The sequence below is a fragment of the Mus pahari genome, chromosome 5 (assembly GCF_900095145.1).
Source record: "Mus pahari chromosome 5, PAHARI_EIJ_v1.1, whole genome shotgun sequence".
In the NCBI taxonomy this organism is placed as follows: Eukaryota; Metazoa; Chordata; class Mammalia; order Rodentia; family Muridae; genus Mus; species Mus pahari.
This window is the reverse complement of record NC_034594.1, coordinates 63,222,673-63,247,696: the sequence shown is the minus strand read 5'-3', so window position 1 is coordinate 63,247,696 and position 25,024 is coordinate 63,222,673. Positions and strand designations below refer to the sequence as shown.

At 41.1% G+C, this 25,024-nt stretch overlaps 1 protein-coding gene across 1 annotated transcript in view; it reads right to left on the bottom strand.

Annotated features, from left to right (window-relative positions):
* Cab39 (calcium binding protein 39) overlaps window positions 1-24,460 on the bottom strand; it is a 58,709-nt gene extending 34,249 nt beyond the window's left edge. The window contains exons 1-2 of the mRNA XM_021198293.2: window positions 24,076-24,460; window positions 127-283 (exon numbers count right to left, since the gene is read on the bottom strand). Of these exons, the coding sequence (XP_021053952.1) occupies window positions 127-240 (114 nt within the window). The 5' untranslated portion in view covers window positions 241-283; window positions 24,076-24,460. The remainder of the gene's footprint in view (window positions 1-126; window positions 284-24,075) is intronic.
* Window positions 24,461-25,024: the final 564 nt, after the last annotated feature.

Genomic DNA, 25,024 nt, shown 5'->3' with positions numbered 1-25,024 from the left:
GACCTTATTTAAAAATGCAGAACAAAAACAAAACAAAACAACTACATCCAAATGGGAATTTATCAGTTTTTAAAAGTTGTCTATTTGGTCCTTAATGAAGGAATTAAAGGATGTCCAGATGCATACCTTTTCTGCCTTTTTGTCAGAAATGTCCTGCTTTTCCAAAACAGCCATGCTCTCCTTCAAGTTCTTCACAATATCTGCCGGAGATTTGTGAGACTTGCCAAATGGGAACGGCATGACGGCAGCACCAGAGGCTTCCACTGCACTCTACCTGCTTGACCTGCAACACAGTACAAGGCTCACGTGAGACCACAGGGCTGACAGAAGACACACGTTTACATTATAACCTGTGAAGAATGCCATACTGGAAGCTAGAGACATCTTAGCAGTTAAAAGCACTTGCTGTTCTTCCAGAAAACAGGGCTTTGGTTCCCAGCATGCACAACTCTGTGACTTGAGTTCTTGCCTCTTCAAACACTAAGTGTACAGACACAAATGCAAGCAAAATCCCATACACACAAGAAAACATTTTACATGAAATCCAAAGTCCTAGTAACCTGACAAGCCACTAAGACATGCAAAAATGTTGATACAGAGAGGCCCTTTGAAACACTCCATTTTTAAGGACTATTTTATTTTTCCCCAGCCTTCTGTTCCCTAACCACCCACCAAACTGGTGCATGTGGATGCTGCTGACATGGGTACCGTGGTCAACCTCTCACAGAGCAACTACTACTGTCAGGCCCACTGACAACCCTGGCAAGTCATTACTGCTTCCTTATAGAGGTTTAGTAAGGTTGACAATCTGGTTTAAGGTTAAAAAAAAAAAAAAAGCTGTGATTCCAACTGACCTTGTCCTTAGTTGCAATACTATACCCCCAACTGAGACTGTCTACTCTACAGCTGACAAAAGTGAGGCCACATAGCATTAGTAACATGCTGCTATCCCACAGTTCATGCTGCCCACACACACTCCTGCAACACCCATGCACTTCCTTAGCATCTGAGTATTTCAGAGCTGGAGGGAACCCTGACAATCCTAGGTCAATCTCCTTTAAGAAAGTTACATCATGGACTTTCTACTCTCCCCAGTGCAGATGGGCCAGGTTAAAGGAGACTTAAAAGGTCCTTCCTATGAGTGTTGGTTACAACACGAAACACAGCTGCCAGGGAGAACATGTATATCAAATTCCTTTATTCAGGATAGTTTATGACATAATCATACTTCTTAACTGATCTACCCAACAGGAACATAAAAACGAATCCAATGTACTCTGACATAAGTAGTCCCTTAAATGTACTCAAGACAACAACTAGATATTCCAGGAAGGATCCAATCACACCAGGAAACTTATTCAAGACAGACGCAAACCCCTCCTTTATATACTACTATGAATAAGTTTTTAAAACTAAAGTTAAAGTATAGAGACCTATTTGTGATAGTAATCAGTGGTATGTGCTTGAATCCTAAGAATCTGGAGGCCAAAGTGACCTGAAAGGGGGCAGGATAATTAAACACTCCACTTTATGCTCCAACAAATACTTAGACCACTGAAGCTGAACTTGGAACTGGTACCCAATGCAAGTTTGGTCTCATTGTTCTTTACCAGTTACCTTCTTCCCTTCTTTCTACATTTGTTACTTTTTCTAAATTTAATTCAATGACTCATCTTTGCTCCAGGGTTACTAACTCTCTTGCCTTTTATTTGCTAATAGCCTCAACTCATACCTTTTGTTTTAGAGAGAGTTTTTTTGGGTATCCTTGGCTGTCCTGAAACTTGCTGCCCTTGAACTCAGAGAGATCTGCCTGCCTCTGCCTCCTAGGTGCTGGGATTAAAGGTGTGCTACCACCACTCAACCAAGTCCTACTTCTTGTTCCTAGTGCCACACCCTAGAGTTCCATTCCATCAGAACACTTGACCATGAGAGCAGATACCACTTTTGCAACTTTTTCTTTTGGACACTCAGCATTCTCTATGTAAGCCAGGGGTAGTGCTTGTAGGACATGATATGAAAATTCATAAGCTGCAAACTTAATCTCAACACATACACCAAGACGCTGGGAGGCTTTCACAAGAATGTAACTTTGTGGATTGACTGTGCTGTCTTTTATAGGGCCTGCAACAATGTATTCACTTTCTTTTGCTATGTGAGGATATGGACCTCACCACTTGTTCAACCTAGAAACCTGTTCATGGGATTTCAGCCTCTGGAACTGTCACCTAATGCTAACTATGCTTTTGTTATAGCAGTACAGATTAAGACAAGGATGATGAAAAAACACTGGCTGTTACAATGACTGATGAAAACAGCAATGCCATCATTGGAAAAAGAGCACTGTTTTCTGACGGGGAGACATATAAACCTGACCCTGTAAATTTCCATATTCTTCAGTAGGGTGTAAGTCAGAATAGTGAATATTTTCTATCTGTTGCTATATCTAAGTCCACCGCTTACAAACAAACACCTGTCTTTGACAGAAAATGTTCTGTTCATTCTGCAAAATTCAGACATGAAGGTTAACCTGAGTGAGAAGCTATTTATGGGTCAATATATTCTTTTTATTTCTTGTTTTTATATTTGTGCTTGTTCACACTGGTATCTAGTTTCTTCTCTAAAACAGATGGGAGACCAGAGGATGTTAGCAACGGTCACTTCTGTTAAAAACTTTATTAACAGGATATCCACACCATTAAAGTTAGGAATCATAGGTACCACTTTGGCACCTGGATAGCTTTGGCTTATGCACCACACTCCTATTTACTCAAGTGCTAATAAACACTGAAAAATAGTCAGACTACACCTAAGTCAGTATCAGGACACAGCCATTCATGCTATAATATATGCTACAACTAAAGGCATCTAGTGCCTGCTTTTCACACAAAATTCTGGTACGCATGGATGTGGGTGTGTGTTTGGAGACAATAATGAAAACTGCTGAATGACAACACATTCCTAGACAGATGACTTCCTAAAACTCTATATTAATACATGTATTCAATCTGACTCATCAACTTGGTGGTCAAATGCAAAACATATAAATGAACAAAACTAAGATGATTGCATTCAAGGTTCATCAGGGTTCCTAATTGAGTATGCAGTCATGCAAAGTGTGAACCCAGTACATACAAATCTGTTTATTTTTTCAGTTGACACTCAAGACCAACCCTACACTACCATGCTAATGCCATTTAATCTATACAATTATCAAATAAACAGATACTGTTTCTAAGTACTAAGCTATTGGAGGTAGATATTGTAAATGATATGCATTTCTTGATGTGTGTATATGAATGCACATGCGACAAAGGCCAAGGGTATCAGATGGCCCTGGAAATGGAGTTATGAGTTCTTGGGAGACACCTGATGTTGTGCTGGGACTTGAACTCTGATCCTTGGAAGGAACAGCACATGTTCTTAATCACTCACTACCTCTCCAAACCATGATGTGCAAAGTAAAAACTTGTGTTTCAAGTATTTTCATTTACACCACATTGTAAAGTAACTGCTGTTTGAAGCACATAGAAATTTTTGAATAGAAAGGGATTGCTACCCACCCTTGCCTCTAAATTGATTCATGACTACTAAGTTCAGAATAAAACCAAATGGGTAATTATCTATATAACTAGATACTAAACGATGTAATAAAGTGAGAGTGCATATCCTTTGCTTTTGTGCTGTAACTAAAAAAACTCCATTCAGCTTTTGGATGAAAGGCAGGCCTGCCCTTCCCTCAACTGCAAATAAGATCTGATGACTCAGCCTCATTAAAATTAAACCAGGAACACCTTAAGAAGCCAACTGAAGCCTTTGTTAATTACCAAAGCCACCAGAAGCACTGGGTAGAGTGTGTTTGTAATTAACAGGGGCTTTCAGGCCCAGGCTTGGTAGCCTGCACCCTTCAATTCTAGCACTCTGAGAGGTGGATGTAGTTAGATTTTGAGACTGAGGTCAGCCTGCATAGTGAGACCCACACCAATCTTAACCACACACACACCTCTTCCCCCATTCTCTGTGTCTCCTCTGAGACATGTGCACATTACCTCTCTCTGTCTGTCTCTGTCTCTGTCTCTGTCTCTGTCTCTCTCTCTCTCTCTCACACACACACACACACACACACACACACACACACACACACTCTGTCCCTCTCTCTGTGTCTCCTCTCTGAGATACATGCACATTATCTCTCTGTCTCTGTCACACACACACACACACACACCTTTTTGTGTGGGTGCTGTTTATATCAGTGTTCGCACTCCTGAACCGAGGGCCTGAGGTGACTCAAGGGCAGGGGGCAGGTTGAGCATCTATAATGTTCCTTGGGTGGGAGGGGAAAGTTACCTAACNACACACACACACACACACACACACACACACACACACACACACACACAGGGGCAGGGGGTGAGAAGGGCAGAGGAGGCTTCTTTCCTGGCCAATGCTAATCAAAGACTTGATAGTAAAATTTTACAGCCTAGATAAGAAGGGATGCTGGTAAGAATGGCAACAGTAGCAGGAATATTTAAAACAAAGTAGCACCACTCATGAACAGTTTACAAAGCATTGTTGCTGATCCGTTCAACCTCTAGCTCCACCCAATGACTTACCATTTCATTCAGTAAAAGTGACTCTTCACCAAGACTACAAGGCTCCTGTGATCTGTTCCGCTCTGGGCTCACCCCCTTACTTCAGTTACACTCATTCTGTCATTTCTAGGCTAGACTCATATTGTATGCATAAGTGCTCAGCCCCAGCACTATGGCTTTCTCTTATTTTATCCACATGTCTGTACAAATGACATCCAATAACAAAGGCCCTGAGGAAGGTGTGTGGCTGCAAACACCTATAACCCCAACACTCAGGAGGAGGCAGTAGAACCATGTACATGCCTGTAATCCCAACATTCAGAAGAAGACAGGAAGATCATGAATTTGAAGCCAGCCTAAGTTAGAGAACAAGATTTTGTCTCAAAAACAAACAAGGTGCTAGGAGTATAGCACAATGTCAGTGTGCTAGTTTGGTTTGTATGAAGCCCTAGGTTCAAACCCCAGAGCTAAAATAAATAAACAAATAAGGCAGGAATGTGTGCACATGCTATCTGCACAAGATTTAGCCAAGTTAGCAACAGAATTCCTCTAAAGTTCATCCAGCTCAAGTCTGGTAAAAATGAGCGCAGAGGCAGCTGGCACAACTGGGAGTTCCACAACTATTCTGCAGGTCTTCGACTGTTTGTCTGAGTGTGGTGGATCAAACTTAACTCTAAACTCCACATGTAATCTGACCAGCATAAGCATTAAATTTAGTCTTGAATCTTATTGATAATTTTAATAGTCAAAGAATGCAGCTGATAAACTTCCTGAGCAATTCCATCAACTCCAGTCTTTCCTGTGTGTTCTACATCCTCACCTGATTACTGCTCCATTTGGGACAAGCCTGTAGGAAGGAGCATTTACTTCTACTAAATTTCTTCTCGTTTAGATCCAACACACAGTACATTTAAATTAGGGTGTGTGGGGGAGAACAATGAGACATCTCAGCAGGTAAAGACACCTGCTGCCAAAGTGACAGCCTGAGCTGGTGAAGGACAGAACTGACTTCCAAAGCTGCCCTCTGTCCTCCATATATGCAGACAGACACATAGGCACAGACGTGCACACAGAGCCACTCCCCACCCCAAAATACAATTTTTTTCTTGAATCTTGATTCTGTCATTTATTGCACTATTAGTTTCTCCTATCAAATTCCTGCCAACTACAACTTTGTCGAGTAAATCACACAGGTCTTCCTTTACTTTCTGTTAAAGATACAAGCCCAGGCAAGACACGGTACTGGAACTTTCCAACTAAAGTCTACAATCAATCTCTCAGGTAGTGACTTAAACAACCACAAGACCAAGAAATCTACGTTTATTCCTGTTACCAATGGAGGCTTACAGATTTCTTTAAGCTCACAACACACATTTATACAAAAGAATAGTGACATAAACCTGGAACTCTAGCACTTGAGAGATAAAGGCAGAAGGATCAGGAATTCCGGATCATCCTCAGCCAGGGAGTTCTAAGGTCAACTTGGAAAAGACCAAAGAGAAAAGAAAAACAAAACAAAAACAAAAGCAACCAACCAAAAACCTAAGCAACCAACCAACCAATCAACCAACCAATTATCACCAAACAGTACTTATCGCCAATTGGTTAAAATTATACCTTAACTTTCATTAATTTCTCATACTTTTACTCTGCATTCTGTTTTTTGTTCCACTGTACTCCCTCCTTCTAAAGGCTGGTGATCATTCACTAAAGTGATTTCTCAATCTACTGATGAGACCTGTAATAAGCAAAACAAAGGCTGGAAATTAATCTGAAGGGTCTAGAAAGATGGCTCAGAACATTAAGAAACTTCCCAGCTGCCTCTCAGAGAACCTAAGCTAAGGTTCCTAGCACTCATGTCAGGAGGCTCACAACTCTATGTGACTCTAGCTCTGGGAGTTATGACATCTTCTCAGTGAACACTGATAACCATGTGGTATGCACATGCACACTGTATATATACACACGACATGTATATACATATATTAAGTAAAATAAAATTTCTTTGTAAGTCAATCTGAAAAGGTTTGACAGCTTTCTTATTCACATGCTGGACTTCTCAAACTGTTACAAGACAAAGAATTCATCATATAAGTTGAGACTGAAAATTATAGTTACATATTACAAATTATTATTTATAAGCAACTACAATACATAACTGACTGCTTTCTCTAACTTTTAAAATATGGATTTGCCATTTTTAGTCCTATCTCAAATGATTCATAGATATTAAAGAATTAAAAGTTACAGTTATAATTTTAGAACTAATTTCAAAAATGTGAATTTCAATGATTTATAAACAGTATATGTAATTTAATAAGAAATAATTTAGTAAGTATAATTTAATAAGAAAAGTTAACCAATTTTCACATTTAAAAATGAGAAACTTAGGGTTGATAGATGGCCCAGCAGTTAAGAGCACTTGCTGTTCCTGCAGATTGTCCAGGTTTAATTCCCAGTACCCATACTGTGGCTCACAACTGACTCTTAACTCCAGCTCTGGGAGATTTGACACCAGGCTCCCACATAGTACATACACATATTATTGTAGGCAAAATACTTGTACACATAAATAAAAAAGTATGACAAACTGGGTCAATGAGATGATTCAGTGGGTAAGTACACATGCACCAAGCCTGACAGTGCAATCCATAGAACCCAGAGAGTCGAACTCACTCTGGTAAGTTGTCCTCTGACCTTGACACATGCAAAGTGAGACATACATACACATATAATAAACCAGTACAGAAATAGTTTTTTTTTTTTAATAATGAAAAAGTATGTCTTCAAGAAACTGCGAGGGTAAATTTTACTAGTTCTGCCACAAGGCTGTGCAAATACAGTCCATATGATTATGAACAAACACCATGGTCTCACCCACATTTTTGTAAATAAGAAAAGCAAATAGCCAACCCTGCTCTTTAGAAAGCAAATTCCCGAAGAAGAACGCAATATTCAAGCTTGAACTGTAAACAGAAGAGAAAAACCTAACACAAATCTCAAGTATGGCCAGACAAATTCCCTTTAGGGTGAAGAATTAATGATGTGTTAGAAATTTGGTGGCTTTAAAAAGTCTTATCTGTAAAAGTAATTTCTAAATTTGCCCTTAGTTACTCTGAGATACTAAACTATATTTTGAAAAAAATTTAAACTCACAGCTTTAAATGTCTACAGAATCAGATATATAAACCTGGGAAATCATTCTCCTTCAAGGTCTGGCATTACTATTTTTGTTCTGGCCAAACGCCCACAAAAGCACAAACAGACTGCAGAGCCAACCCAAGCTGCACCACCATAGTTGGAGATTTGCAGGTTTGTTTTCTTTGTAACTGCCCAAAGGCTGTCAAATAGTAGTATTTAGTGTAAATAAACTTTTTTCAGCAGAAATATTTGGAGACAGAATGCATAACTGCATGGCACTTCAGACTGCGGGTCATGTAGAAGAGTGGTTCTCAACATTCCTAATACTGCACACCTTTAATACACTTCCTCATGCTGTGATGGCCCCAACCATATAAAGTTATTTTGCTGTTCCTTCGTGACTAGTTTTACTACTAGATAATATAAGTATCTGATATGCAGGATATCCTGATATGCAACCCTCAAAAAGTTGTGACCTATAGGCTGAGAACCAATGATGTAGGACATTCTACGAAAGATGACCTTTCTTCTACCCAGAAACCATAGCCTTTCTAGCCTCTTTGTCAACACATTAACTGGCTTATGAAGGCTTGATCTTAGGTTGAGAGACAGTTCTCAATGAAACAATGAGGCTAAATAGTGTTTAACATCAGAGAAGCAACTAGACTGCAGCTGTCAACTAGCTGGCAGGATGATACAAAAAGTGGCTGCATATGCTTTTAGAGGAAATGAAGATTTTCACCACATACCAACAACTCAACTCATGGATCTAAAAAGATGAGATCATGATTTGAAGTAGACTAAGAAGATAGACACACACAGAACAGACTTAAAATCTATCCTAACGGAAACCCTCATCAATACCAAGTTCAGAGGACAGGCAAGGCACACTGTATGCTAAAGGCACGTAGGCAGGCATCAATGGAAACAAATTATTTTGTAAATTTTTTTCAAGTTCTATGGGTAAGAAAGTATGGAGTGGAAATGAAGGCAAAAGTTGAGAAGCCCAAGTGCTGTTTACAGAATGGCCACATGCCTTCTTTTATTGCTCAAAGAACATTCCACTCACTCCTGATGTGTTGACAGCACAATACAGTCAAACAGGAAAATCTGCCTTTTCATCTGAAATCTCTATCTACAATGAGGAAGCAATTGCTTTTTACAGCCAAGGGAGCACAGCAGCTGAGAGACCCCAGCCAGGAAGAGCTACTTACATTGAACACTTTTGGTCCTCTACACATTTTCCACATAGAACTTAAATGTTTCCTTCACTATTTCAAAAGTGGAATGCTACCGAGTGACTACAGTGACTGAATACCTGAGAGTGCACACAAAGGAACAACTCAACCACACAGATTATCACCCAGATGCAGATACTCCACATCTTTCATCTTGACTGATTTTCTAATTTCTTATTTTATTTTTTAGTGTTTTTGACACAGTCCCACAATTTCCCTAGAACTCAGAGATCTGCTTGCCTCTGCCTCCCAAATTCTGCGATCAAAGGCACACACCATCATGCCCAGCATCTTCTTGATTTTTTTCTTTTACCCCTTCCAAATATTTAGATTATTGCCAACTCAAGTGTCAGAATCACAGTGGTTTGAACAGGAAGTTGTACTGATTAAAACTGGATTGATTCCTACAGGTGTTCTAGGAGTGAAGCAAATAGAGTGTACTTGTTTCAAAAATCATGGGAGATGAATAATACAAGTGCAGAACCATCTTCAGTTAGAAATGGCATTAGCTATGGTGCTGAAAGCAGCTTTCACAACTTTGTGGTAGCTGGGTCCAGGAGTAAGAGGTCAGTCTGCTCCAGTCCTAACACCCCGTCCCTATTGTCATGGATGGAACCTAATCTGTAAGTTATATGTAACCCATGCTGACTCACACTTGTTGTCATCTTACCTTTGCTTCCCAAGTACTGGGATTGAGGCACATGCCAAGTCATCTGGCATTTTACTGGCATCCAAATCAATGTAGCTGCTTAGATCTGCACCAAGTCCTGGGTAAGCGCTTTACTTTTCAGAGGCAGCTATTAGTGCTGTCCACTAGGATTAGCCAATTGTTAGAGCAGAGCAGTTACCTGAGATTATAACCTTGAACCTTTCTGGTGTCTAATAAGATGTTTGGAGGCATTATTACAAGGCCTCTGTGACAGCTCCAGAGCATCAGGAAATCAATGTCTTTAACATGGTACAGTGGTACATGCCTACAATCCCACAACTCCAGGTCAAAGTGGAAGAATCCCAAGTGGGTTTAGATCACTCAGAAAAATAATGATTTAATAATATTGCACTCCAGGCCAATATTATCTTTTAGGCATAAAAATAAAATAAAATTAATCCCAGCACTCGGGAGGTAGAAGCAGGCAGATTTCTGAGTTCCAGGCCAGCCTGGTCTACAAACTGAGTTCCAGGACAGCCAGAGCTATACAGAGAAACCTTGTCTCAAAAAACAAAACAAAAACACACACACACACACACACACACACACACACACACACACACACACATATATATCTTAAGCCTAAGTAGGTTTCTTTAAGTGGCCAGCCTGTGTTTTACATAGTCTTGAAACTGACTCCTTATTCTAGCTACCCTATTCAAAGCCAAATGTGGGATTTCACCTGACAGTACACAGACAGATGTTTATTTGTATATTAACCCTGACCCAAGAGTTAATTTTTCCTGTTTTTCTACTGTTCCTTATATTGTTTTCTATGGTAAGGTGAACGACAGGAGTTTGAAAGAAAGAAGATGGCTCCTTCAGAAAAACACAAACACTAGGACCTGAGCAGAGATCCCCAGCACCCACTATAAAAAGTTGGGACTGATGGTGAAAGGCTGTAACCCAAAGGTTTGGGTGCGGGTGGGGGGCAGAGAGAGAAAGGCAGGTGAGATGGCTCAGTGGGTAAGAGCACCCGACTGCTCTTCCTAAGGTCTGGAGTTCAAATCCCAGCAACCACATGGTGGCTCACAACCATCCGTAACAAGATCTGATTCTGGAGTGTCTGAAGACAACTACAGTGTACTTACATATAAATAAATCTTAAAAAAAAAAAATTTAAAAAACAAACAAACAAAAAAAAACAACAAAAAACCCAAAATGGATTAAGCCAGTCTGAACTGACTAGAGTCCAGGCAAGACTACAATAGTGAGACCCTACCTCTAAATCAATCATCAATCAATCCCACCCTTGAAATACAGTGCAGATAGACTGAGGAAGACAAACTATAACTGACATATGGCCCTCAACTCTGTGAGAGAAAGACACACATAGAGAAACATGCCTATTCCCCTCATATATATATATGTGTATATATATATATATATATATATATACACATATACACATATATACATATACACACACATACATACATATACACACACATATATATATACACACACATACATACACACATNTATATATATACACATACACACACATATATATACACACACACATATCTATATACATACATACACACACAGACATACAAAATTAAAAACAAAACAAAAACAAAACTATCAACAAAAACACTTAACATCCAAATTCTCTTTGTAATAATTCCTGAGGATGTAATGTCAAAGGAAGAGAGAATGCAGGCACAGTTGCTTAGAATATCTCCTTTCAAGATTGACTCAGGGCTAGGCAGAACATTTTATAGTTAGATGTACTGTGACATTACAGCTTTCATTCTGAGAGAAGTGAATCTTCTAAAAACTGCTTTGTTGTCAAAGGACCTGTGAGTGAGTTGACTCCAGAAATAATCCTTTAGAGTCAAACTAGGTGGAGACAGCTATACTCTTGCATCAGTAAGTGGTAGAATGATACTGTCCTCTAAACCAGAACAATCTGGAATCTACAGAGATTAACTGAGCAACTGTGTGAGGACAAACACAAAGTCATACTCTTCTCTGACAAATCTTTTTATCTCCTATTATCTTGATCTAGCCAATGTTTCCACTTTGTTCCTGTTCACACTCCTATCAAGCAAGAGCAAAGCACCCTCCACAGGGTCACCCGTGCCTAAGAATTTCTTAGTAATGAAAGACAACTCTCCCTTGGCAAATACAATTCCTTATGTTTACAGGAGAACATTCCCATGTCGAACTCTTCAACCTCTCATCAACACCCATCCACCCCAATGGTAAATTGGACGACATTTTCCCCTTGAGCTACATGTCCCAATTCTTCAATCTCCCATCAGCAGCCATCCATCCTGGATGGTGAACTGAATGCCATTTTCAGGCACACTTCATTATTTTTATTTTCCTCATGGTACTTGCCCTTTTTTTTCTGGTGGCACTGGGAATCGAATCCAGGGTCCCAGGCATGCTAAGCAAGCACTCCTCTTGTGAGCCTCAGCTCTACACTGACTTGACTGTAGTTTTTCCAAAGCCTAGTACCTACACATGATCTCTATAAACCAACTGTCTAAAGGTTTCTTACTAAATACTCAGGGCCAGGTGTGGTGTGGTACACTCCTTTAATCCCAGCACTTGGTATGCAGAGGCAGGTGGATCTGAGTTAGAGGCCAGCCTATATATACAGAGTGAGTTTCAGAATAGCCAGAGCAACACATACTCTTCCTCACCCCTCAAATCCTTTCTCTGTCCCACTACTGTGATTGTAGCCATTAAGTAAGTTACTAAATTATTTTGAGTTCTGTAAGCTGGCTTTGCTGAGATGGTTCAGCATTGAGTTTGATCCCTGGGACACATACAGTGGGAGGAGAACCAAGTCATCTAAGCTCTGGTCCTCTGGTTTCCACAGGCATGGCATGTGTGCACCCAAGCACTTATACAATACACATGAATGTATGGACACTAAATAAATTTAGTTTAATAATAATAATAATAAAACCCCTTAAGAGTACTCTCTGGCCAGTAACACACTGATGAGAGATTTTCTTGCTATAGTCTTCCCACTTGAGAACACAGTAACTCTTAAGTCACCTTTTCTTAGGACCTTATACTTTCTTAAAAGTTTAGTTTTTTTCCCAGTGATCCCAAATATTTCTTAGAGATTTCATTTTTTCATGGCCCGAGTATTTTTGTTCTGACTTTTATAATATTACTAACAAGAAATCAAGTATCTATCTTTGTATAAAATATGACTACTGAGCGGAACTTGATTTTATTAGTTTACAGTGCAGTGAAACATGCTGATAATCCCAGCACTTACCAAAATGGCTCTTAGAAACTATAAAATACCAGCAAGTTTAGTCAAATAGGGACTTGTTAAAGAGGGTAACAACTGGTATATCTGTGTGCTGTTCTGTTCACCTTACCTGTGTATCTCACAGCAAGCCCAAGATTATTCTTCTAGTCACACAGACAGAGAAACTCAACAGGAGTTTTAGGATGTAAGCCACAGAGCCTGGGTGGGCCTGGCATGGGTGGCTACTTAGCCTTGGGCTTTCTCTGTCTAGCATCCTCCAAGATGAGAGAACTACACAGTTCTTCCTGAGCATGGGTGCTTAGAAAACAACTCTGCTGCTGCCTGCTACCCTGGCCAGTATGGTACATAAAGGAAGAGAATAGCAATATTAGAAGATTTTCTTTTTAGAGGTAAAAATCTCACTGTAACCAAGGCTAGTTACAATCAACCTTGTGATCCACCTGCCTAAGTCTGGAATTCAGAAAATCCCCCAAAGGATTTACTAAGGCCAATGTGATTGATGAGGGTATTTTTTTAGTTGACGTTCCCTCTTCCCAAATAATTCTAGTTTATAACAAGTTGAATCAAACAAACACCAAACCAAAACAACAAAAATAAGCAAATAACCCAAAACCGCCAAAACTTTAACTAGCACAATAGGATTACTTCATAAAAAATCAAAAGTAGTCCAACTTAAAACAGTGTGAATGTTTTCCCTACTTAGGATGCTGAAAGAAAGAAATTAATAGATGGTTCGGAGCTTCTAGGAATCAACACCTGGCTATGGCCTCCAGCAATCACACAAGGTTCCAGCTCTGAGACTTGTAGATTTTACCTCTCCTGTTTGAGGAAGGAAGGTACTTGAACTTCTCTTGCATTCCTGTAAGAGTTCATTTCTTCTCAGCTCCTTAGCCAGCACTGATACTAACTTGGTACCACACAGCCGGACCAGGAGGTTTGATGTGCTCCAGGATGGGTCTACAACCCATCCTCTTGTGAACACAAAAAAGCCCTACTTACTGCATGTACAAAGTTAGGTTCTGCCCCAGAGTTCTGAATGTAGAACCCTTTCTAGATTCATAACTGAGGCTGTCATTTCATTGATTAAACACCTGAAAATATTGGGGTCTGAATTCATGTGTATTTATAATGGGCTGAATTCATATGTGTATTTATAGGTCTTGACAATTGGTGGCAATTATTTACTTTTTAATCTTGTTCTTCCTGCTTACACCGGCAGAGAACTCACAAGTTATTCTCATACTGAGCTGACATATACAGAGGGCATGGTCTACAACTCTTCTGTTGGGTATACTCTAGACTAGTGACTCCACCAAACTACTTGTACTTAACTGAGAAGCCCTTTTTCAGGTACACCAGAACTCCCATAAAAACTGTTCACTGACTCGGGGGTCTCGAGAAATGGCTTAGCAGTGAAGAGTGCCTGCTGCTCTTGAGAACCTGAACTCAGTTCTCAGCACCCATGTTGGGTGACTCAGATCTCCTTTAACTCTAGGTCCAAGGCTTTCTATATCCCGTTCTCTGGAGGTCCCTAAATTTATGTGCACACATCTGCATTCAAATACACTAGAGCTGAAACATACATACATACATACACACACACATATATGTCTGAGACCAGGCGGGCTTCCAACTCACAGAGATCAGCATGCCTCCTAAGTGCTTGGAATAAAGAAGTGAGCTATTACACCTGACCTTTTTTTTTATATGAGGTGGGGTGGGGGTGTTATGAAACATAATTTTTAAAGTGTTTGGAAAAAATCAAGAGGGGAGAAACTCAAATATGTCATGGGTCACATAAATGTAGTAGTTGATTTGGCCCACCATTACTGACCTCTTTTAAAGGTCTCTCTTCTTGGGGTAAGGCCTTAGCAGCAGCAGAACTATATACCTCTAAGTAGAACTAAAAATAACCTGTAGAAATGGAGATAAAATAAGGAACACCCACTTTTATTTTTGTTTCAGTGAATTAAAAATACAAAACAAACAAACAAAACAAAACAAAACAAAAAAAAGGAGCTGGAGAGATTGCGCTATGGCAGCTCACAAACTGCTAACTCTAGTTCCAGGGAATCCAACATTCATACACAGACACACGTGAAGGCAAAACACCACATAAAAAAAAAAAAAAAAAAAAAAAAAAGAACTACAAGAAACTAATTATCACTGCAAGCATGTACATTGTTTAGACAGGGTCTCACTATATAGCCCAGGCTAGGTTCAAATGTTGTGATGCTCCTGCCTCAACATCCTGAGAGCTATGATTACAGGCATTTGCCATGATGCTTGGTTAGTATAGATACATTTGTATCTAATTACATGCCTACTTAAGAAATTGTGTAAAAGAAATCTTTTAATTGTGTAATACTGTACCAAAAAGCTCATAACTAGGAGGTAAAATTTTTAAGGTGTCCTTTCTGCTGACATCACAACAAATGACACATTCAACTACAGACCAGAGTTCAGGTTCACTGCCGGCTACTTAAAACCAGAGTCATAAAGTATGTCTGAAAGTACAGACTGCACAGAAGAAAAGCTCTGAGAGTTTCAGCCACCATGATAGCTACCATGGACTAGGAACTTGGAACATACCAGATTCACAGCATTTTCCTATTGAACTTCTACAACTTCTTTACAGATATCAGTCTACTCTTATTTTATAGACAGGAAAGTCAGGGAAGAAGAACGGGCATACAGTATGATCTCTAGCAACATATAAGTGGGATTTAAGTCCCTTTCTTATGGTCCTATTAATGAGCTTTTAACCTATTCCATTTATAGAACCATCTCTCTGGTACAGCTTCATTTTTTTATTTCCTGCCATTATAAATCAGTGTAACCTAAGAGAGCATCTTAAATAAAATAGTATGGTGAGATATCGCTAATAGCTCATAACAGGCATTAACAAATCTACAATACTGGAAAACATCACACACAATAAGGTTTAAAAACTGCTTCATGCACTGCAGATATGGTACAGTACTCTTCCAGAAGACCAGGATTCCATTTCCAGCATCCACGTGGCTCACACCATCTGTATCTTTGATTCTAGTGGATCTGACCGACACCTTCTGGTCTCCATGGGTACTAGGTATGCATGTGATAATACACATATATGCAGATAAAATACCCATTTTAAAATAACAAATTTAACTCTATAAAAAGGTATCATCTCCCAGCTGGGTATGGTAGCACACACCTGTAATCCCAGCACCCAGGAAGCAAGAAACAAAACTGGCCAAAAGTTCTAGGTCAATCTAGTCTATCTGGCAAATTCCAGGTCAGGCAGAAGAACAAAGTAAGACTGCTATTAAAAAAAAAAAAAAAAAAAAAAAAAAAAGTTAACTTAGAAAAATAAATGCTATGAAAATAAACCCTATGAAAATAAACCAATAACTGTGCAAAGAGAACATTTCTCAACCTATTCTGATGGAACCTATTTTAAGGTCTTTGTCAGTCATCCCAGGGAAAGGGACATCAAGACCAAATAACCTTATTAGCAAGTTGGAAAGTACTACTGTCCATTACGGTGCTGCTAGAAAAGGTCATAATGTACACTATTTTTCTCTGACAAGCTCTGCAGAAAAATAATCACCTGGGCTAAGGACTAAAGTCTGGTGATAGAACATCCACTCAGAATGCATGAGGTCCTGGGATCAATCATTAAAACGAAACAAAATAAACAAAAACTGGCTTATGCCTGTAACCAACACCTGGGAAGCAGCAGCAGAAAAATCAGGAATATAAGGTCATCCTAAGCTATACAGAAAATTCAAGGTCAGCCTGGACATGAGATCCTGCTCCACTCCCTAACCCCCAAAGACTCATAATAACAGAGCTACTGATCTATCAAAAGACTACTCCATAAAATACAACTCGGTGAACTCACAGGAAAAAAGGGTAGGGGTTCCTTTAACTTTTTACCACAATCTCTTCTGTTATGTAAATCCCTTTCAAGTATAAATACAACATAGATAAGTGAACAGGAAAATGTACTCTGGTTAAGCAGTTCATCTCTACCAACTACAAATTTTATCACAATATCATATGCCTGGATCATTTATTATTTACAGAAACATTTTATTTCCTGAAAGTACAAACTGAAGAAGAGACCTTAACAAGTTTTTCAAAGTGAGAACAAAACCAAAAACTTTCAGCCAAGGGATGGTGGCACAAGCCTTTAATTTCAGCACTAAGGCAGAGTCAGGTGAATGTCTCTAACTCTGAGGACAGCCTGGTTTCCAGGGCTAGTTCTAGGACAGTCAAGGCTACATAGAGAAAACATGTAACAAACAAACAAACAAACAACCCTTTTGATTCCAAACAACTTCTATAGCAAGCATAACTCAAAGGCTGAACAAATGATACAAGTTATAACTATAAAGGGAAAGAACCAGAAAATCTGCATCGATTATACTGGTGAGCCAAGTATGTCTGCCTGCATGCCTACCAGGGGTATCTAGAAGATACACTGGTTGACACTTTGCCATTAAAGCAGAAAAGAATTGTCTAGATAGATCAACAACTTCTTGAAGCCAGGCATTTAAAACAATATTTAGCAGAATATTCATAACATGTAGATCAAGCAAAAGTCATCTGAGGAGTTGTTACTTAATGAGTGTCCCCCCCTTTTTTTACCTTCTTTTACCACAGTTACAACCATAAGCAGGCAAGACGCAGTACGTTGCTGTCTCCGACTGGATTCTACAGATCTGTCCTTCCTTTCCTCTCCGTGCCTTTGGTTCATGCCTTTCATTTCTCCCCAAACAGCTCATAGGACTTCACAACAGTGACAGTGTTACTCACTTTTAGAACTTGTTAATCATTATCTGACTTACTGAACTTACTTTACTACCATATAACATTAGTTCTCAACATTTTGTAAATACAAAGGTAGAGAATTAGAAAATAGATTTTTTTTTTGGTTTACCTTATGCTGACAACTTAAATAGTGTGAAGTAACTCCGGGCACCTGACCAACTGGAAGAAAAAAAAATGTTCAAGTGCAGTCACGTGCCTTCAAGTTCTCATAAAGGAACAGCTTTCAGGACCACAAACAAAACCCCAGAGGCTAAAAAGGTAAGTCATATCCCCACACATGGTCACAGAAAATAGGAGCAATCTAGACTCTAGGGGCTTCCAACCTAGGCCTCTTGGTAGAATCAACAATGGCTGAAGCTCAGAGCTACAACATTAGTCACCCCATTCAGAACCCAGCCCTGCATATTACACACATACCTCCCATCCTCAAAGTAGGAGTAACATAAAAAATAAATAAATGCTACTTGCTGGCCTACATAAACTATAAACTACTAAGCAATTATAACTATACAGCTAAAGCATTTAAAACAAACCATCCTTTTTGGATTATAAAATGTGGCTCTTGTTTAGAAATCTTTTAAAAATCCTCAACTGCTTTTAATTAATTTATTTAAGAATTATTTATTTTATGTATATAATATACTGTAGCTGTCTCCAGACATACCAGAAGAGGGTGTCAGATCTCATTACTGATTGTTGTGAGCCACCATGTGGTTGCTGGGATTTGAACTCAGGACCTTTGGAAGAGCAGCAGTCAGTGCTCTTAACCTCTGAGCCATCTCACCAGTCCTTTATTTATAAACATTTACTTTAAAACATTAACTTAAAAATCCTTGACAAGAAACCAAATCCTTACTGAGGAAAACAAACAATTTCAGATGATGAAGTAGTGCACAGTCCAGAGAGTTCCTGCTTTGAAGTGAGGCAGACCTGGTTTCTAATCTCAGCTCAACTTCTGTATTTGTAGACCTTGGATAAGCCTTTCCCTTTGGCTTCCCAGCTGTAATGACGATGGGATGGCACTACCCACCTTAGACATTTGTCTAACATGTCAACATGCAATGTAGCCATGTCAATTTTATCTATTAATTTTTGTTCATCTCCCCTGATCTCTAGTTCACCTTTAATCTTCAGACTGCTACCCCAAACATAATTATGAACATTTGTATGCTAAAACAAAATGCCTATTATGTGTTAAAGACCATTTAATATACACTGAATATAATTTCTGTCAGTGTTTAAAAAACAGGCTCAAACAACATTACTGCATAAAGTACAAAGAGACCCAGCTCCAGTTCCAGTCCTACAGCTTATAAGCTGTACAACCCTGGGCAAGTGGTTGCACTTTATAGAAAACTGCCTGCAAAGTTAACCAAACACTGCCTCCAGCTACAGTGGACTTCAGTGTTTCCATATGTAGAAAGAATCATTCTCGCTAGATTGTTTCTGAAGTTCTTAAGTTTCTTCTACCCAGAACAGTCTATTATTGTCATTACAAAACTTATGATGTATAAACAGTTAGTACATGACAAGTCTACTACCCCTACTAGCCTCTTAAATGTAATCATGTAATTCCTATCTCAGGAATCTAAGCTCCAAGGGCGCTCGGGAACTTGCCTGGGGTTATAGAACCCACTGTAGATTAAGGATCCCAGTCCAAACAGAATGCCTCTAACCCCAGGATTAATCCTGCTCTCTCCATCCAAATCCATGAACCCAAGAATGGGCCACAAAACTTGTAAACCACAACCTGTTCAGGCTGTTCTCCCCTGTGCTTAATATAGCAAGTTTGTAATTTGTGGAGGAAGAACTATGACAATATAATTAACAGTCCCCTATTAGAAGGCAAGCTACTGGCCATTAGACAAGGCTATAAACTAGAAACTTAACACCAAGCCACAAAACCTATGTTTTGTTTCTCAGGCAAACATTTTATCAAAATTAATCAATGAGTTGTGATGTTTTAACATTACTGTACTTCCTTGGTCTTAAACAATGTACCCACCAGATAATGCTGCGAAGAGTAATTGCTCAATAAAACCAGGCTGCCACTAAACATTGGTTAACTGGGTTTTCTTTCTTTGTAAAATGCCCTGAAAATGCGTAACACATAACACACAGAGAAATGAGTGTGGCGATACATGCCTGTAAGCCAGTACCTAGGAAAGTAAGGGAAGAAGACAATGCACTGGAAAACTAAACTGGTCTACAACAGTGAGTCGTAGACTATAATCCAGGCTACAGTGAGACCCTGCCCGGATTCCCCCCCAAAAAATGTACACATAAACAAGCAAACATAAAATTACAGCTAAAAAACAATTTGCTCTGAATCTGAGTATTAAGAGTAACAAGGCCTCAAATTAGAAGAAACAATCAAGGAATAGGTATTCGCTGTACACAGCCAACTCAAAGGGCATGGGCAGGCTTTACACTCTCCTTTGGGGCTACTTTTCACACCTGACTGACCTCTTGCAATTCTCAGCATGCCATTCTCCCTTGTCTGTCAGTTTAAATTCACAGCTGCTATAGATCACAAGTCTATCTTCCTCTTCCTGGGGAAAGTTAAAATGACACTATATATGTAAGTTCTGTAAGATAAACATGGCACAGCAAAGGACCATATACACCCACACATATGAGTGTGCACACAGGATGCTGATGGCAATGAATGAGTTTAAGGCCAACCTTGGTCTACAGTCTGGTCTACAGCTTGAGTTACAGGACAGCCAGGATTACAGAGAAACCCTGTCTCAAAAAACAAAACAAAACAAAACACCCAACAAAACAAAAAACAAACCCAAACCCAACAACAACAAAAAACAACACAACCCAGGCACACCAACAATGGTAACCAAAAGACACTACCTGAAATTCTAATCTATTACTGAAGTTTATCTTTTATGTTTGTGGGGAGAGGGAATTTCTGTGCCTGTGTCTATATGTAAATATTTATAAGGCCAGCAGAACAAGTATCAACAGTCAGTGATTAACTTTCTTAGGAAAATTACACTCTTGGTAACAAACAGTAATTGCTACAAAAATCTATACTTAACAAAAATGGACCAAAAGGAAAGCTTTGAGGTTATATATATTTGCAATATACAATAGAGATTCACATAAGACAAATTGTAAAGCCAAATCCAATAGGACTTTTTAAGCTATTTCATATTAATCGTATGAAAACTCAAATCTGGAGGATATGGTGCACAAAACTGTAATTCCAGTATCTGGCTAAGGCAGAAAAATTATCGTAAATTCTAGGCCAGTCTAGGCTACAAAGTTAAGTTCAGGCTAGCCTAGGGTACTGAATCAGACCTTTTCTCAAAAATACAGAGCCGGGAGTTGGTGGCACACACCTTTAATCCCGGTGCTTGGGATTAAAGGCCAGCTGGTCTACAGAGTGAGTTCCAGGACAACCAGGACTACACAGAGAAACCCTGTCTCAAACAAACAAACAAACAACAAAAAATTTAGCCTGAGTTCTGATGTCATGATCAAAAAGTAGTTAGCTTACTGGGTGTTGGTGGCGCAAGCCTTTAATCCCAGCACTCGGGAGGCAGAGGCAGGCGGATTTCTGAGTTCGAGGCCAGCCTGGTCTACAGAGTGAGTTCCAGGACAGCCAGGGCTACAGAGAGAAACCCTGTCTCGAAAACAAAAACAGCAACAACAACAAAAGAAAAGAAAAGGAAAGTAGCTCTGTAGTCAGCCCTAGTATAGACAATTTTTTAGTAGTAGAGCAAAGGGTAGGTAGGGCCACAACAAATTATATTGGCCACGAATATATTCTTTTCATCGTGTCCTTTAATTCTCTTTTTAAATTGTGTACACATATGGGTATGTGAACATAAGTTCAGGTGTCCGTGGAAGACAGGAGTGTGTGGAGCCGGGGCTGTACAGGAAGCTGTGAAGCAAACTGGATGCTGGGAACCCCACAACGGCAGAACGCAGGTCCTCTGAGGAGCAGGCCACACTCTTAACCTCCCCAGCCCCTCAGTGGCCTACTAAAGTACTTCTGCTCACACAGCAGAGGTCTGTGTGCTCTTCTCCATTCCTCATGACCACATAAATGTATTCTACCAAACAAAATACATTCAATAAGTAGCAATCAGGTCCAAACCTTGATGAGAAGCTAATAAATAAACTTCTAACAAGAAGCCTTAGGTAACAATGCAACCTCGACAGGTAAAAGCCTAATAAAACATTTAAGAAAACTTTCAGACTGGTTCTATTGGTTCATGCCCAGCACTTAGGAGGCTGAGTCGGGAGAACTATCTGGAATTTTGAAGCTAGCTTGGTCTCCACAGCAAATTCCAGGACAACTTGGGCCAGAGTAAGAGGCTGTTTCAAAATGTCAATAAGTAACAAATATATAAATGAATGTATTATTTTTATGAAAATATAAACAGAAAAAGACCAGAAAGGAAATATGCAAAAATGTTTACAGCAACAAAATCTACGTGATAAGATTAAGAAAACTTGAAGAAAAAAAAAAATCCCAGTCTGTTTTGTAATTCAAGCACTTAGAACCCAAAGCAGGAGGATGGTAGGTTGGAAGACCTGAGCTACACAGTGAGACACTGTTTCAAAAGATGGGGGTGGGGCGGGGGAGATGGGGGAAGTGGAGAAAGGAGAGATGGACTACTGCTTCCATGTTTCAAAGAGTATATCTTACTTTAAGAAACAAAAATTAAAATAAAAAGACAAAGTCTCTCACAGTGATCTATCTGGCTGGCCTGGCACTCCTCCGTCTCCAAAGTGCGAAGGCTAAAAGCGTTCACTATCACCACCACAAGCTAGATCTTAGTTTGATAAAGAAAACTGTAAGACTGAAAAAAAGTAGATATTTCCTTGTACATATAAGCGCTTACAAAACCAATAGTAAGTTCTAAGGCAATTCTTACAAGTCATATATTGTAAGCATTTAGTAGTTACTAATTACTTGCTAATTTTTTTAAACCTATAAAATAGCGTTTAAAAACTTTCACTTCTGGCTCTCCAATATTTTCATAACTAAAAACTAAAGAAAATTTTTACCTTTCCAGAAAATGGTGTGTGTCCAACTGTCTGTCTAGACTGTTAACAGTTCGGTTTTTTTGTTACTATTTTTTATAAATCCGCAGTTTAATGTTCAATTCCAACACAGGGATCCAGAAGTTCTGATGCAATTTTAGAGAACTCACCAACGCGAATGCCTTGTGTGCAGAGAAAGTTAATTTAGGCACCTCTTTTAATTACTTCAGATAAGCACGCGTCTAGTGACACTTTCTGCAAAAGGTATTTTCCTTGGCTTGGCCATAGATTTACTTAAATATCCCGGAAGCTGTCAAAATCGACCTCAAGCTGCATTATATTTAAGAAACAATGTTAAGTCCTGACTGTGGCCTTCTCTGCTCGCCTGTCTTTCTCAAGAGCGCCTTTAATATGCCCTAGCATACATTTCCGGCCTCATGAGTCACTGAAAAATGAGTTCTAAGTTTTCCGTGGAAGGTCGCTCAAACAGCTCCTCTACAGCATTCAAAGATCTGAGTCCAACTGCCTCTTTAGTCTACCCCACCTATCGCGGCACCCGGTGATGGAATTAGCAACATTCGCATGCTCTTTGTACCTTTGTCCTCCAGCTTTGTTGCCCCTCCACGCCCTTCTCCACTGCAACCCCCTTCTCCTCCCGAATCCAATCGAGCCTTCTAGACCCGGTTTAGCACCGCCTCGCCCAGGAAGCCTCCCAGGTTCGTGGGAAGGCGGAAACGATCGACAGGTCCCGTCTCCCCGGAGCACCTTTCCAGCAATTGGTAGTTCCTAAACGGAACTTATCTATCCCCTCCTGCCTGGTATCTTAGCTATTTGTGTACTCGTCTTATCTCTCACATCACCGCCTTAAAGCTCCCCGGGGGAGGGCACCTCCGGGCCGGGTTCACCTCGGAGTCGCTCCGGCACCGGCGCGCAGTCGGCGCTTTGGATTGCTCCAACCGAACCCGGGAACGCGCCGAACGCACAATTCCTAGCCAGAAATCAGTTAGTCATTTTCCTGAAAGGTCCCCTACAAAGAGTGTCTGCGTCCCGCTAACAGGGAGGCTATGCGGAGCCCGGGGCTAGGTGCTCCGAATCCCCGGAGCGGCGGGAGTGACAGCTGGCCGGGCCAGCTCTCCCCGGGTTAGCCGCAGCCCCGGCCGGCAGGCCTCCGGAGCCTAGTACGGGCGAGGACAAGGGCGGCGCCCGGAGCTCCGGCTGCCCCGGGCCGCTCCCGCCGCCGCCACCCGGGAAAATGGAGGCGGGTCGGGCGGAAGCCGGCGGGCGTCCGCGTCGCGAGCAGGGCCGGGCCGGGGGGTCACTCACGGGGCTGGGCCGGGCCAGGGAGCTCCCTCTCCGCGTCGTCTCCGTCCCCGTCCTCGGCCGCCGCCGCCTCGGGCTGCTCGCTCGGTCCCCGCGGCGCGGCTCGGACGCTCCGGCCCTCCGTTGTCCTCCGCCCGCAGCTGCTCCGGACGACGGGCTCCCGCGGCGGCGGCGGCGGCGGCTGCGCGGGCGGACGGTGGCCCAGGGGTTCCTGCTGTGGCCGCCGCGCTGCTGCGCTCGGTCGGGCTGCGGCTGTGGCCGTGAGGTCCGGCACTGCCTTCGCCTCTGAGGTTGCCTCCGCCTTCGCGCGGCTACTGAAGCCCCGGACTCTCTCAGGCCGCGCGGCTCCTGGCGCCCCGCGCCCAGCTCCGGCCTGAGCCCGGCTTTGACGTGCTCACTGCGCAGCCGCCGAAGGCGGGACGTCGGACGGCGCCGCAACGCCCTCTGCGTGCTCGGGCGCCCCCGGGCGGCCGGGCGGACTCCGGACGCCTGAATCGCAGGCAAGTTGAAGAGTTCGGGGCACTGAGAAAAAGCAGAAGCCGAGCTGGAGTCATCTTCTAAGCGCCCCTCACTTGCAAGTTCCCGGAGGAACACACATCCACTTCCTCAAGTCTTAAAACTTTACATCTGCGGAGGGCTCAAAACTGTTCAAATGGGTTCTGTCATGCTTGGGCAGAACCTGTAACTTCACTTTGGCATCTCCTGACAGGGTAAAAAAAGTGATGAAATATTCCAAAGAAGCAAGATCCAACAAGGGTACAAATCCTACTTTCCCCAAAGTGTACTGTAGTGGTGCATGCCTGTAATCCCAACACTGGAAGATGAACTCAAGAGAATTAGGAGTTCAAGGTCATCCTAGACTTCACAGGTTTAGGTCAGCCTGGACTGTGTAAAAAAACTCTGTAAAGAGCCGGGCGTGGTGGCGCACGCCTTTAATCCCAGCACTCGGGAG